A 13,820-nucleotide genomic window follows, 5' to 3' on the forward strand; every position below is an offset into this window, starting at 1 on the left:
GGGGTTGTTGATGCGGCAGTCGACCATTTCATTAAAGAGGGAGAGATGACCAGCCTGACCCTGTCGTCCAGGTTGCTGGCGAGCCGGAAAAAGCCCGACCCGCAGACAGGAGGAAGAGAAGGTGAGAGAGGGATGCGCAGCGGCAGGCTTGGGCAGTTGGTCGCCGTCCACAACGGCATGCTCGTCGAGGCAGGTGACGGCAACGCTGGCGGCGGCAGGCGTTTCCAGGCGCGGGCGATGGCGTAGGAGGCTGCTTGTCCCACGGTACGACGTCAGCCGCCCCAGCGGTACAGAGTATGGACGAGTCGGAGCGCACTGCGTGTGTGTAATCTGTACAGATTACAGTAGGTAGCAACCTAGAGCCTGTCATCAACACGGAACAGGCCAGCTTCGAGCTTCCCGTGGGCAGGGAACATACCTACTCGTAGTTGGGTCGCCAGGTAGCAGGATTCTGCCTCCGCACCCAGCCAGAACATGCGCGGGGGCCAGTGAGGCGAGTGAGGCCAGTGAGCCAGGGCAGAGTCGCCGATAGCCGCCCCACTTGCAGCGTTCCCCAGGGCCCGGACCAGAACGCTGGTCCCATACAGGCGCGGTGCGCGGTTCTCAATGGTTCCAGGCTGTGTGGGGGGAGCGGCTGCGATGGTGTTGCAGGTTGTGCAGGTTGGGCACTGGCCGCAAGCCATCAGCCCACGGGCTTACAGGGCGCTCTGCGATTTGCGAGACACACCATGTGGCTGGTGGACGGGGCCCTGCAGGGTACGCATTAGCCCGGATCACCCCCTGTTGCTTGTGCTTGCGTGTGACCCCAGAAAATCCCCCAGTAGCCAGTCAGCGCCACTGAAGCCACGGTCGTCATGGCCGCCACGCTGCGAGGAGGCTGAAAAGTCTCATTGTTCAGTGTCATCGATCTCTTGCCTGCAGAAAACGGGGAAATCATTAGTTATCGTACATATCGGGCCGGGGACCGTTCGCCGACCACAGCGATCGATCATGGTTCTGGATTTTCGAAGTTCGTGGGATGTGAAAAGGTGACTCTTCCTGCTTTGAGTGGGGGGTTCTTGGGGCTGCCAGCGGCCGCCGCCAGCGGAGATCCCATGATCCACCCCCTAACCCTGAGGACAATCCCTCGCTCGGAAGATCCCGCAACCTTCAATCGATCGGGAGCCGCCGCTGTTCCTTCCGGGGCCGCTGCCCCACTCCAAGCTTGACCTCCAGAGCAACTCCCGCCGCATCATCGGCATGGGACAGATGCCATCATGACAGGCAAACAGCTCTCCGACGACCACCGTGCCATTTTATCGAAGCTACTACAGATCCCCAAGCTCACCAACCGCGAGATTTCTTGGGTCCTCGACATTGACGACAGGACGGTGAGACGCCGCCGGCACGAGTTCGAGGCGACCGGCGAGATCAAGAAACACAAGGATGTTAGCAAAAATGCCGAGAAACTGAAGCCGCAGCATATGGAGGTGCCGTCTCCCCGACGCTTCATCCCCATCTTCATCCTTGCGCGAGTTGCTGACCGTGTGGGGTCTCGATCTGCAGAAGCTGGTTGCATGGCACAAGGACCACCCCGATGCCCTCCTCGACGACATGCAGATGTTCCTGCGGATAGAATGTGGCCTCGAGGTAAGCCGGCCGACCGTCAGCCGACAGATCCGAAAAGCATACGGCGGGGCGTTCCGGAGGAGCGGGCGGTGTGCGCGGTTACGGTCGAGGAAGCAGAGGGAGGCCGAGGGGCGTTCCATCGCCCTCGAGCTCCAGCAGAATGGCGGCGGCGAGAGCGGCGGCGACAACGGCGACCAGAGTTACGAGACCGCTTCGTCCGACCTGTTCTATGACCAGCGGCAGCTAGCTCCGCTGGGACAATTACTGGGACCGCCGCATGAGCCGGTGCGGCAGGAAGAGGAGCCGGCTTATCATGCGGAAGACGGGCAACAGTATCCGGCCGGCAGTGTCAGCTAGCCGAGTGGAAGGGCGCTCGGCGTTTGGTGGATCACGGACGTCGCGATCGTGGTTTTACATCGGCTTGAATCGTAGTTTATAATGGGTAACCTTTTTTTGTTGGCTGGTTGGCACCAGGTACGTTGCTCCGAACTGACATGCCGAGGCAGGCGGCAACGATCCCCCACAGAGTCTCCCACGCCCAGAATATTCCTTCAGGCACGAGGCTTGCAGTAGTGAGACGCATCATACGGCATGGCGGACATGGATTCGCCTTCTCCCTCCCTGTCCGTTCCGGTAGTGCCGGCACATGCGTAGTTATCGGATGATGGAACGGAATTGTTCGGTACTGTCGCTAACGGATCGGGTGAGCACCCCGCGAGGCGGTTATCAATTCACCGTTACGGGGTATGTACATACATACGTACATGTACGTTACGAAGTTTCCTCGAGGATCAGCTTTGCCGAACCGGGTTCAAGCTTCCCGTCTGTCCATCTCAAAAAGGATCTGGCATTTAGCCAATGGGATGCCCGAATTGCAGCAGGAGGTCTCGAATAGCAGCCATGATTGGCCGCTGTCGGTTTCGCTTCAATTGGGCACGCACGGGACACAAAGGGACGGTTGGGGGCGGGTCTGAGTGGGTCCTTGTCAAGGCTCCACGATCCACGAACCCAAGTTGCTGGGCCTGCGACGTTCCGATTGTGCGGGATGGTCGTGTGTGGCAGAAGAAGTTATCCATTGTTGAGATCCAGAAGGTGGCGGAGGAGCCAGTGGTCCAACTTTTCGCGAGATCGGGGTGGTTCACACCCCCAAGTTCTTCGTTCGACGGACGTTCTTTCCCCAAAATCTCGGCAAGGATCAGGCAACGAAACTGCCAAGGCTGTCCCGCTAAATGATGCACTTGGCAGACAGAAAGTGGTCGCCTGCTTCTTGAGTTGGAGCAACACAACACGCAACACACCAAGGCTTGCATCTCCGTTCCCCTTTCTCCCTAAGCCGGGCACATTTGACGCCGAAAGTGGCAAAAATAACCCTCTCGACGAAGGATAAACGGATTCCAAGTTTCCCCCATCCACCCCCCACTCCATCGAGAATGCAACGCTGGGTCGACTCTGGATCGGTGCTGGAGAAAGCCCTGAAGGACAAGTACATACATGCAGATGTGGCAGAAGCTAACCCGGCTCAGCACCCCCGGGGCGGGGAGTGGTTCAGGTTCGGATTCAGCCCCTGTTCCAGCTCCCCCACACACACATCAATGGCCAATGGTCAATCCTGGGTAGCATTGGATGGGCCATGCTTTTCTGCCTTTGGGGGCTTGGGTCTTGGGTGATTCTGGGCCATGGTCATGGTGGGGGTTCGTCGCGCTTGGCTCTGTAGCGAACAAGATGAGCCTTCTCAGTTGAGAGAGCCTTGGGGCGGATCAAACTAGTAGACTTGACAACCACCACCAGACCTGACCTGAGACTTCACCTCCTGACTTGCTCCCCGTATTCACCTTATACCGAGCACCTTGTGTCGTGTGTGCGTCGGGCAATCGCCAGCAACCAGAGTTCGTTGTCGCGCGTGTTCTCCGCCATGGACATGTAGCAACTGCGGCGTCAAGTACCTCACAAACCTGACTAATTACCTAACTCCCACTCGACTCTTTGGCGGCCGACATGTATCCCCACCCCGAAAAGACAAGAAACCGCGGCTACCTGGGACACGACAGCTCCGCGCTCCCACCACGAGACAGCCAGGTAGACAACCCATCACCCAATGGCCCCCAGCCTTGTGCTTTTTTGCGAGATGTCGACGGTTCCTGACCGAGAATGCCAATGATAATAGGATCGCCAACAGCTGCGCTATGAACTCGATCTCAACTCGTGGAATTTAAGAATTTGGGGGGTGGCCGCCTCGGGATTTCTGACAGACTCGTGCGTTGCCCATCATGATGCCTCCCCAGCGAGCGCAAACATAGAATTGACCGTATTTTACTTGCAGATATAATCTCTTTGCTACCAATGTCATTCTCTCCACCGTCTCGTTTGTCTATTTCCCCCACGACAAGTGGCGCGGCCTGATCATCAACCTCTTCACCTTGTCCGGGTACGCATGCCGGCCCCTCCGGATCTCTACCTAGTACGCCGGCAACTAATGGAATTTGCACAGTTCTGTATTTGGTCAGCTTCTCTTTGGGTATCTCGCCGATAAATATGGGAGGACCCGTCTGTACGGCATCGAGCTCGTCCTCGTCATTGTGTCCACAATCGGAGTCGCCACGACGAGTAACGGCTATGGCGATATCTCGTTTTTAGCCCTCTTTACTTGGGTATATTCTTTTTCCACCCTTCCGTGTTCTGTTGCCCTTTTCTCCTGTTGCTAACGACGATGGCAGTGGCGATTTGTCATGGGCATTGGTAAGTGTCGAGATGCCACCCCCCGAACGTTTCCAGACCCAACCCCTGACATGTTTTAGGAATCGGCGCCGAATATCCATTATCCGCAGTGATAACATCAGAATGGGCCAGTACATCCTCCAGAGCGACAATGCTGTCGTCCGTGTTCCTGATGCAGCCGGTCGGCCAAGCTTTGGCCCAGATCGTGGGCGTTTGGGTCCTCCTAGGCGAGAACGCTGGCCACGGCCTCCACGACATGAAGTGCGGCCTCGACTCACTGCACGAAGAGGAATGTAAAAAAATCATTGATGGCACATGGCGTATCGTCATCGGCTCGGGCGCCGTGCCCGCGCTGCTGGCCATCATCTTTCGTTTCTTCCTCTACGACTGCGGCCTCTACACCCTCGAAGTCAAGAACAAGCCCGGAAATGCTTTCAGGGACACCCAACGAATTTACGGCCCGCCGCCAGCCACCAACGGCTTGCCCTTGTCTCCGACCGGCGGTGCGGGTTACCTCGAAACGGAGACCATGCCTCGTCAATTCTCCCTCGAGGACCTGCATACGTACTTCATCAAGGATAAGAATTGGTATTACCTCGTCGGCACCTCCATGACATGGTTCTTCCTCGATGTATCCTTCTATGGGTTCAGTTTGGATAACCGCGGCACTCTGGCCGACCTGTGGGCAACGACCGAGCGGGTCCCTATCAACTCCAGCCTCCCATGCTGGAATTCCAGCTTCGAGAACGGGACGTCCCTCGTTCAGGGCTGGAAGGACGGAGGCCTGCCGACTTGGCAAACTGACCGCACCCAGCCTTGCAACACCATCTACGAGACCATCATCGAGCAGACCAAGCAGTACCTCCTCACCGTCTCCGTCGCCTCCATCGCGGGCAGCGCCTGCTTCATCTTCTTTGCCAACCGGATCCGCCGCCGAGAGTGGCTGACTTCCTCCTTTATGATCCTCACCGTCCTCTTCCTCGTCACGGGCGGCGTCTACTACGGCGTCGCCCACTCATCAGGCGCGCCCGCAACCGTCGTGTGCGTGGCAATCTGCCACTTCGTATTCAACTTTGGTAAATCCCGCCCTCCCCCCTTTTCTTCACCACCCCCACCCCTTTTCCACCCCCACCCACCCACACACACACACACACACAGCAGACAAAGAAGACCAAATATGTAGAAAAACAACTAACCCAAACCCCCCCCACGAACCCAGGCGCCAACACCCTCACCTTCATCATCCCCGCCGAGATCTTCCCCACCACCTACCGCAGCACCTGCCACGGCATCTCGGCCGCGGCCGGCAAGCTGGGCAGCATCGTCGCGGTGCTCGTAGTCTACGGCATCAACTCAGGCTACAACTCCACGACCCGCCAGGGCCTCATCTTCCTCCTCTTCGCCACCTTCATGGCGCTGGGCGCCATCTACTCGTGGGCCTACCTGCCCGACGTGCAGCGCGCCGTGTACGACGGCGGGGATACCGCCAGCGGCGGCGACGGGGGCGGCAAGAAGCGGCTCGAGACGCGCACGCTCGAGGAGCTGGGCGAAGGGTACGTGCGCGCCTGCCAGGAGGGGCAGGCCATCGGGGTGCGGGAGAAGTGGGGCCTGCTGAGGGACCAGCTGCGGAATCGTCGGGCGGCGGGGAAGAGGGACAGGACCGGGATGGAGCAGATGGGGAGGGGGGGCACGCCCCCCATGGTGGTGGGGGAGGGGATGGGGCGGCCGGCGGCGCCGGTGGAGGTGGATGGTCGTGGTATTGTTTGAGATACATAGAGGGGGGTAGGGGGCTGGTTTCGTTGATCTTGTTGTTGTTGTGGGGAGTTTTGCTTGCTTGCTTTAGTGGAGGGGTGTTTAATTCCTGCGTTATGCCGCGATATTGCTGCTGTCTGTATGTATGTCCCATCCCTGTTTTTGCTTCTCGGTAATGGATGTGCTAAAAATATGGCGCGCGGCGGGACGTGAGGCGGTGCCGCGGGATGTGACATGACCCTTTCTCGCGACCCTCGAGAATCATTTGCTTGGCCCGCAGTTCAGCTGAATGGATGGGCTTGGCGCAATAGCCTATTTCTATGCTTCGAAGGCTTCAAGGATCTGATCTGTAGCTTGCGGGTAAACAATGTCTCCAAATAGACAGGGCGGGAGGTAGGTGGGACTGTCGTTGCCAAGAGATCTCTGATCAGGAGGAGGTCCCATCCGTGATGGGTCGTGGTTCGGGGTTTTCAAAAGATCACGTATTGAAGTGGGATTTGCACTGTCTATCCTTCGCTCCCCAGACCCAAGTTGAGAGAACGTAAAAATGATCATGAGGCCTAATGTCTAGGCGTTCCCATGCACAAACTGAAGTAGAATACCAAGAACTCCATCTCCAAACGCCGTAGCCAGTGAACTCCATAAGCTTGAAGGTATACAGACGACAGCTCGCAAAACGGTATCTTTGCCGTAGTATCCCAAGAAAGAAAAAAAACACACTCAAGTCATGGTAAAAAGATTCCACAGGTACGCCCGGAGCCTACCCGCTCGGCTCCCAACCCATATCCATCCCGTCTATAGGTCCCATACCCATCATCGACCTTAATACACCTTCCGCGACGGGAGTCATCCCCTGCTGCCCCGATATATCCGCCCATGTTGGCGCCGTATGGCCGGGGAATTCACCCGACCCATCGCCGCTGGCAGAACTACCACCCGGTCCCCTGGAACTGGGCGTATCGCCGGTCGCGGTCATAGTAAAGCGCTGGTCGGGTGTCAGGCCGGTCGAAACACCAGCCGACATTCCAAACGACGACGGGTTCGCACCGAAGAAGGCGTTGACGTTCCGTTCGACGTCGCCCGGTGCCGTACCCGGCATGCTGTTAATGTTCTGGTGGGACGATGCGGGGCTAGTCTCGAACGAGTCTCGCCCGGACCCGCCGTTGACGTGCCCGTTGCTAGTTGTTGGCGCCAGGTTTTGGCGCTGCGGGTCCGAGCTTCCTCCTGTTGTGCTTGAATTTGGCGTCCGGCCGTTGCCGTCGGGGGAGGTGCCCGAGAGGTCGTTGCTGCTGCCCGTGTCCATCTCTGGAGGAGGGCCGTAGGTGGAGAAAGGGGGGGGTGCGAGGCTATGACTGGGCAAGTAAGGCCCCGTGTGGCTGCGATCGCGGGTGGGGAGGGTAGTGGGCTGGTGAGAGGGCGAGTAGTTTGCGGCACCCGGGGGGCCGGCTGCGTCGATGTCGATGATATCTGGTGCGGTGGCGGGGTTGCCGTCGTCGCCTGGGACCTTCATGAAGTTGCATTGGTTGCTATAGCCCATGATGTCATGCCTCTCTCCGGCTTTGCGAGCATTTTTTAGGCCGGGCGGGAGAGGAGAACCCGGCTGGTCCGGTCAGTATACCGGAGGGAGCATCGCAGGGTGGCGGTGAGAGCTTACCGTATCGCTGCTGCGGGGAAATGCACTCCTCAATTTTGGGATTCGCACGCCTAATGCTTCGAGGTCTACGTCGAGCTGAACGAGGAAGGACTCGGTGAGAGGATTCCGTTTCTTCAGTGCGTTCATAGCCGACAGAAGGAAGCGCAGAGAATCGGCAGTCTGGCTATCGTCCGGTCTGCTCTTGAGGTACTGAACAAATACCCGAGCGGAGACGTATAGGCAGAAAGAGATAAACGGATTCATCTGAAGGATCTAAGTCAGCATCGTACCTTCTGGGCGGGTGAAGCGAGCATACCGAAGATAGGTCAAGGTGCGAAACCATTCTCATGATACTCGCAATTTCATTCGCGGCTGTGATGCACCGCACTTTGCTTTCCGAGCTTACCGAAGCCGGCAACCTGTTCTTGTCGGCCTTGAAGATGGCCGCTTGGTGGAGGCAGATGGTGGATGTGTGGATACACATGTTGGTGAACACCACGTTGGGACTTCCGAGACCGTTTGGCAACTTGAGGTGAGTCGGGAGGCATAGCGAGGTGTTGAGGAGGATGTTATCCATCTGTCGGTGACGTTTCCAAAACTCGCCGTTGAGGTCGTGGTCCCTGTCATCGACGTCTGGGCGGTGCAGATGCACGAGATTTCGGCCGAAAAGGCACGCCATCAACGCAACTCCAGCAAAGGACGAGATCTTGCCCGCGCCCGCGGGGCCCATGGCCTCCTGAAGAGTGGGGGTCTGTTCCGGCCGGCTCATATCGAAGGCGTCGTCGGAAGCTGGCAGGTTCGTCAAAATGTCCTTTTCGTCAACAGTCAGTGGCCACCCGGTGCCAATGCTGGCAAAACGATCGAGGCAGAATGCCATCCAAAAGGTCCTTCTACGCTCTTCCCTCTCCGTCCAGTCACGAGGGGGCGGTAGACACTGCTTGACGTCTAACCCGGCCCCGTCGAGGCGGTGAAGACCGATCCTGTGAGACATTAGCGAGGTTCACTTCATGCTGAACAATAACAGGTCCTACATTTGAGACAGGCGCACGCCTGAGCCGGTGCTCATCCACGCTCTGGGGAAGTACATCCACTTGAACTCGTACGAGGCCAGCAAAACGTGGGTCTGGGCGTGGGCGACTGAGATGATGTGCTCGCCGTATCCCTTGATGTAATCCGACTCGAGGTATTTCCTTGAGCGGGCGTAGAAGAGGTCCTTCAGGGTCTGGAACTTATCCGACACGGAGCAGGCCAAAGTCCACATGGCGTATCGCAGACAGACGGGAGGTCGTTGGGGAGGGGCACTATCAATGGTCAGCCTGTGGGCAACTCATACGGAGACGGCAAAAACATACAGGTTCATCGCTGCCAAATACCGGTATTTGTGAATCATGGGCAAAGAAGGGTGAATCTTGTCAAAGTAAATTTGGTGCCTGGGCAAAAAGCGGTTAGTTTACGCCTGGAGGTTTTGACAAGATGCACTAGCAGTCACTCACAACTCATCGATCGTCTCCTGAGGGGGCAACGGCTCCTCTAGACCCAAGCCGATCATCTCCCATGTGAAATTGTTATCAACCCCGCCCATGTTCATGCCCATGCCGCCGTTGAAGTTGAAATCTTCGAGGGGTGGGTTATTAGGCGAGTCGGCATTGAAGTGCCATCGGTCCATATCACGGCTACTGGCGATACCGATGGAGGGGTCCGTGACGTTGAAGTTGGCGGCGGCGGCAGCGCGTTGATTGAGGGGTTGTTTCGCGGTCCCGTCAAGAGGGATAGGCATCCCCTTAGATCCATCGGAACCGGAGACTTCTTGCGTCTTCAGCAGTGTCTCGACTTGCTCTGCAAAAGACGGTTAGCCAAAATCGGCAATGAATACTAGGTCACCAGGTTTCCGCACTTAGTCGCTCTTCCAACGCCTTCACATAGCCCCTCTTGGGCCCGCTCTTCCTCCTGACTTCGTCGTAGGCGCATGTGTGGCCAAGGCGCGAACATGTGCTGCAGCTTGGCTTGATTCCGTCGCACTTCAACTTCCGCTTCCTACAGATCATGCACGCCAGACGCTTTGGCTTGGGCACGCTCGAGTTGCCCCCTGTGGGGGCCTCGATTGAGATGTGGTCGCCGTCCGCAAGCCTATCAGCACCAGGGTCCGAAACCATGATGGTGTCGGGCGGTGTTTCGGAGGATGTCGACATGGCGGCCAACTGTTCGGAGACGGGCAGTTCTGGTCCTCGCGGACAGCCGGCGGGTAGCGAGCTGCACAATCGGCATGCGCTGTATCGCGCAGCTTCGTCGCTTCTGCGTCCAAGGAGCGGCCCACCACTTAGATCAACCGTTGAGGATTCTCGCAGGGCACAATCGGGTGGTGAACAGCCTGAAGAGGATGCAGCGTGGTTAAGGTTTCGTTTGGTCGAAGTTGTCACACCGAGCCCAAGCCCAGATTGAGGTTCGCTTGGAAGTTCGGATAGAATCGATGGGGTTCGCCGCTCAGCTGCATTCTTCGAAGGATCGCTGACTCCTACCAAATCGGCGATACGGGCCGTGCGGGGCTTCGAGAAGCCAAATTCGAACAATGTGTGGTGCCACGGGATGAAATCGTGAAGGCGACTGCTGGGGGCTAGACGCGGTGCGTGAAGCCAGACAACGGTGTGCAGATGACGGGAGATCGCGGGGGGCCACGCGGTTTACAAATGCCTGGTGCTGCCCTTCTAACGTGTACTAATCTCATCCGGGACAACCTGGAAGGCTTGTTCGATGACCGGGAGGTGCTTGGGTTGGGGATGGGATGGGACTGGTCTGATTGGGCCGGGCACGCATGGCACGCCGTGCTCGTGCTTTGTCAAAGCTGCGGAAGTGGGGATTTTGGTACTTTGGTCCGTGTGGAATGGAAGCACCCAGTGGCACTGACTTTCGGGCTGGAGCCACTCTATCGGCACATCCGCGGGCCTGGTTACAAGCAAGCGAAGCTAAGCAGACCAATGAAGTAGCAAACCGTCGAGAACGAACACGTTGAGCAAGGTTCATCAACCTCCCCCAAGCAGACTCGCAGAGCCCCCTAATTTTAATCTGTACACAAAAGTCACCCCCGCCACCGCGCCCCTCTCTTTTTGGACTTCAAGAGTGAGCGGGTCGATCGGTTCCAAGTCGAGTCTTCGGCAGATCGCACTTGTCTCATTTCGATCTCTCACTCCATACGAGTTTGACATTTTGGCTTCCCGGCCGTTATCACCGTGCGTGTATGTACATATGTACAGATGTACATACGCAAATCCATACTTACTTGGGTATGTTCGTAGGTAGGCTTTTATTAGCAACATAATAAGATTCCTTGAGATACATACATACAAAGTAAGCCTCGGCTCGGTTCCATGGGCGCGGGCCCCGCGAACCTCCTTGCTAGGATCTTGATGGATGGCATGCGATGATCTCCAGCCCCAAACTTCCTGAAAACCTCTTCCACAGTATTATCCCATCTGCTGGTGCGTCTGCAGCTGCGGGCGACATGCACGCCCACGAGATGTCTTCTCGGTCAGGGTTGCAGTGATACCGTGCGTGGTGCCGTCTCGGGTGTCCAGCAATTGGTTCAGAGCGGCAGCTAGCGTGCCATATTAATAGCACCGCCCACAACTGGTCCCACACCTCTCCACCCAATGCCCCAACATGATATGGAGATGATCGACAAGCTGATCGGACGGAAGTCCGCCAGTGTTGAAGCTGAGTGATTCTGGGTGCAATCTCTCTCTTCTAGAAGCTCAACGACAACATTGTGGTGATGCCCCAAGAACGAGGTGGTGATTCAAAATGTTAGTGGGCAAAATGGTGGAGACAGTCGGTTTCGCGGTGCTGTCATTCTGAGATGCTTCTTGGCCCTAGTCGAACCCGCGACACCGCGCTGTTGTTTCTCCTAAAAAACGCCGTCCTCGAGAACACTCTCTCCACAACCTCTTTCCGTCTTGTTCTTTCCCACGTGGTTCTCATCAATGTGGGATATTTCCGGACTTTGAGTTTCGCACGGGTAGAGCCGCACAGCCACATCTCCCGATGATCTCTGCAGCGAATAGCTCGGCGTTGAAGGCAGGTCGGAGTAAGATTACCCCGTGCTGAGAGGTTGAGTCACGGCAACACCTGGTCGAAGCTCAGAAACTGCCTCCATGGACAAACTTGGCAGAAGTACCTCGTCTCGGGAAGCCAATAGTCGAGTGCGAGAGGTCCTCGAAAGGTCCTCCTCGAAAGGTTGTTGCCGAGAGGCCCAGATGATCCCCACCACTCTCGGGTAGAGCCCCTCGGGCTCCTTTCCCCATGACCCCATACGCTTATACCTCCAAGGCGGTCCTCTATCATTTCGGCGCGCTCTTCTTGTCTGCGTCGATGATGCGCAGCACACCCAAGTCGCCGTAAGCGAGGCAGTATCTTGTGGGAGCCCACGCGACAGCCTCACACGGCCCGGCCGTCTTAAACGTGTGGACGAGGTCGCCGGTCTCGGTATGAGTGACATCGATGCCAGAACCTAAATGACAAAATAAGTAAGCAGATCGCGCTTGTTTGGGACGGCGGGCCGTCGCCACTTTACCTTCTTCGCATCCGCCGACCACATAGCAACCGTCAAAAGAGAAACCTAAAATTAGATCAGCATTAAGGTTATCGATCCGCGCGGGGGATGGTGCCGCACTCAAGCATTTAACAGGGCCGACCATGCGGGAAATAGTACGCTGGCAAATCCAATCCTTGGTGTCGAAGAGGGAGATGATGGAGTCAGCACCCCCGGTCGCGAGGTATTTCCCAGTGGGTGAAAGTTCAGTCGTCAGACAGGAGGCGGTATGCCCCTTCAGCATAAACTCTGTTGAATCCCCATCCTTGGCCGCGTAGTTGGCGTGCAACGCGGGCTCGAGCTCGGGATACGAGAGGATCCGTACCGCGCCCTCGGTCGTCGGAACGAAGACTTTCTCCCCGCTCCAGCAGAAAGCCATTTGATTGGTATCAACCGGCAGCTGGCGAGACGAGATCACTGCGGATTTGGCCGGCGATATTTGAAAGAATTCCCCGCGCTACAGTTGCCGGCCTGGTCAGTGCATCGTACGCCCCCGTAAGCCATGGTTTGGAGACCTACCCGGTTTCCCACGAGCAGCGAGGAGCCGTCAGGGGCCCAAGCCAGAGCGTGGGCGTTGCCCAGGCCCTTGATCTCGTTGACACATGCCTTTGTCCTCACATCCCAGAGTTTCACAACCCCATCGTTGCTGACACTGCAGAGCTCCGCCTCTTTGACCGGGTTGAAGGCTATTTTCTCAATGGCGGCTAGGTGGCCACGGAGCTCTGTTGAGTTTTTGACATCTTTTCTTTCAGGGTTCCCTATGGCGCGTCAGTGAAACTTCTAAAACAGAGAAGCCTCTGCTATAAGAATGCTAAGCCGAGGAGAGCCACGACTCACAGACACGGAGCGTCTTGTCCGAAGTGACGGTGGCGACGAAAGTGCTTAGAGGATTCCAGGCGATATGACGCAACCTAGACAGAAGCCACTGTGAGAATTGCGCTTTGCCTCAGAATTAACTGCACCTAAGGACGTAGACACACCTATGGTGAGATCCCGTCCCACGGCCGGACGTTGATTCGTGGTAGGGTAGGCTCTTGATATCTTTGAAGTAGGGGGAGAATGAATCTCTAGGAATGCGGCCGATCCTAGGTCGGCTTGGTTGCGACATGGTGAGATGGATGGCGCAGATTCAATTTCGAGCCGGGGCTGCAATGGAGTTCCTCTCGAGCTGACAGGCGCAATGAACACCTTGGCGGAGCCTATGTCTTTGATGATGTGTTTCGGAACGGCCGAGATGGTGTTGAGAAATTTGGATGCTGGAGGTACCGTAGGGCCGAATATCCTCTGTTGCCAGAGACTAAATTCGACAAGAGTTGAAAGTGCTCTGAGGTTTATGGAAGTCAAACTTTCCGTCGATGTTGTTGAAACGGAATCGTTGCGCAGAGTAGAGAGGTATGTCCATAAGGTACCTGGAAGTGAGTGAGTGGGCACTGACGGGACAGTTGCTGCAGCTCGCCGAATGCACGCCAAGAAACCCTTCAAAGCATTGGATCCAGGAATTGCGGCATCTCCCGCTGTCCTCCATCCCGT

The 13,820-nt window shown here is 56.9% G+C and overlaps 4 protein-coding genes across 4 annotated transcripts; 2 read left to right on the plus strand and 2 right to left on the minus strand.

Moving 5' to 3' along the window:
* Positions 1 to 1,014: 1,014 nt before the first annotated feature.
* B0H64DRAFT_387099 (uncharacterized protein) lies at positions 1,015 to 2,337 on the plus strand. The gene is made up of 3 exons (XM_062803193.1): positions 1,015 to 1,469; positions 1,546 to 2,082; positions 2,317 to 2,337. The coding sequence occupies exons 1-2, from the start codon at positions 1,257 to 1,259 to the stop codon at positions 1,963 to 1,965; spliced, it is 633 nt and encodes a 210-aa protein (XP_062662597.1). The 5' UTR covers positions 1,015 to 1,256; the 3' UTR covers positions 1,966 to 2,082; positions 2,317 to 2,337.
* Positions 2,338 to 3,391: 1,054 nt separating this feature from the next.
* Positions 3,392 to 6,534, plus strand: B0H64DRAFT_387103 (major facilitator superfamily domain-containing protein). The gene is made up of 7 exons (XM_062803194.1): positions 3,392 to 3,684; positions 3,773 to 3,861; positions 3,929 to 4,033; positions 4,097 to 4,256; positions 4,323 to 4,344; positions 4,404 to 5,399; positions 5,543 to 6,534. The coding sequence occupies exons 1-7, from the start codon at positions 3,604 to 3,606 to the stop codon at positions 6,088 to 6,090; spliced, it is 2,001 nt and encodes a 666-aa protein (XP_062662598.1). The 5' UTR covers positions 3,392 to 3,603; the 3' UTR covers positions 6,091 to 6,534.
* A 301-nt stretch (positions 6,535 to 6,835) lies between these two features.
* B0H64DRAFT_318416 (fungal-specific transcription factor domain-containing protein) lies at positions 6,836 to 9,897 on the minus strand (the record flags this gene model as incomplete). Its single annotated transcript, XM_062800388.1, has 7 exons — positions 6,836 to 7,675; positions 7,730 to 7,972; positions 8,025 to 8,688; positions 8,740 to 9,009; positions 9,061 to 9,138; positions 9,202 to 9,544; positions 9,603 to 9,897. 7 exons carry the CDS (start codon positions 9,895 to 9,897, stop codon positions 6,836 to 6,838), a joined length of 2,733 nt encoding a protein of 910 aa, XP_062662599.1.
* Positions 9,898 to 11,888: 1,991 nt separating this feature from the next.
* On the minus strand, positions 11,889 to 13,514 carry B0H64DRAFT_90725 (WD40-repeat-containing domain protein). Its single transcript, XM_062808949.1, has 6 exons — positions 13,271 to 13,514; positions 13,128 to 13,201; positions 12,810 to 13,048; positions 12,372 to 12,747; positions 12,273 to 12,317; positions 11,889 to 12,209 (listed from the first exon to the last, which is right to left on the minus strand). The coding sequence occupies exons 1-6, from the start codon at positions 13,396 to 13,398 to the stop codon at positions 12,040 to 12,042; spliced, it is 1,032 nt and encodes a 343-aa protein (XP_062662600.1). The 5' UTR covers positions 13,399 to 13,514; the 3' UTR covers positions 11,889 to 12,039.
* Positions 13,515 to 13,820: the final 306 nt, after the last annotated feature.

This window comes from Chaetomium fimeti, assembly GCF_033439085.1.
Source record: "Chaetomium fimeti strain CBS 168.71 chromosome Unknown B0H64scaffold_2, whole genome shotgun sequence".
Classification (NCBI taxonomy): Eukaryota; Fungi; Ascomycota; class Sordariomycetes; order Sordariales; family Chaetomiaceae; genus Chaetomium; species Chaetomium fimeti.

Coding starts and splice junctions, on each gene's coding strand:
- B0H64DRAFT_387103 (XM_062803194.1), top strand. CDS start 3,604: ATGTATCCCCACCCCGAAAAGACAAGAAACCGCGGCTACCTGGGACAC. Junction 3,862..3,928: donor TCGGGATTTCTGACAGACTC/GTGCGTTGCCCA, acceptor TTTTACTTGCAG/ATATAATCTCTTTGCTACCA. Junction 4,257..4,322: donor TTTTAGCCCTCTTTACTTGG/GTATATTCTTTT, acceptor CGACGATGGCAG/TGGCGATTTGTCATGGGCAT.
- B0H64DRAFT_90725 (XM_062808949.1), bottom strand. CDS start 13,398: ATGTCGCAACCAAGCCGACCTAGGATCGGCCGCATTCCTAGAGATTCA. Junction 13,202..13,270: donor GGGACGGGATCTCACCATAG/GTGTGTCTACGT, acceptor GCTTCTGTCTAG/GTTGCGTCATATCGCCTGGA. Junction 13,049..13,127: donor GGACAAGACGCTCCGTGTCT/GTGAGTCGTGGC, acceptor GACGCGCCATAG/GGAACCCTGAAAGAAAAGAT.
- B0H64DRAFT_387099 (XM_062803193.1), top strand. CDS start 1,257: ATGACAGGCAAACAGCTCTCCGACGACCACCGTGCCATTTTATCGAAG. Junction 1,470..1,545: donor TGAAGCCGCAGCATATGGAG/GTGCCGTCTCCC, acceptor CTCGATCTGCAG/AAGCTGGTTGCATGGCACAA.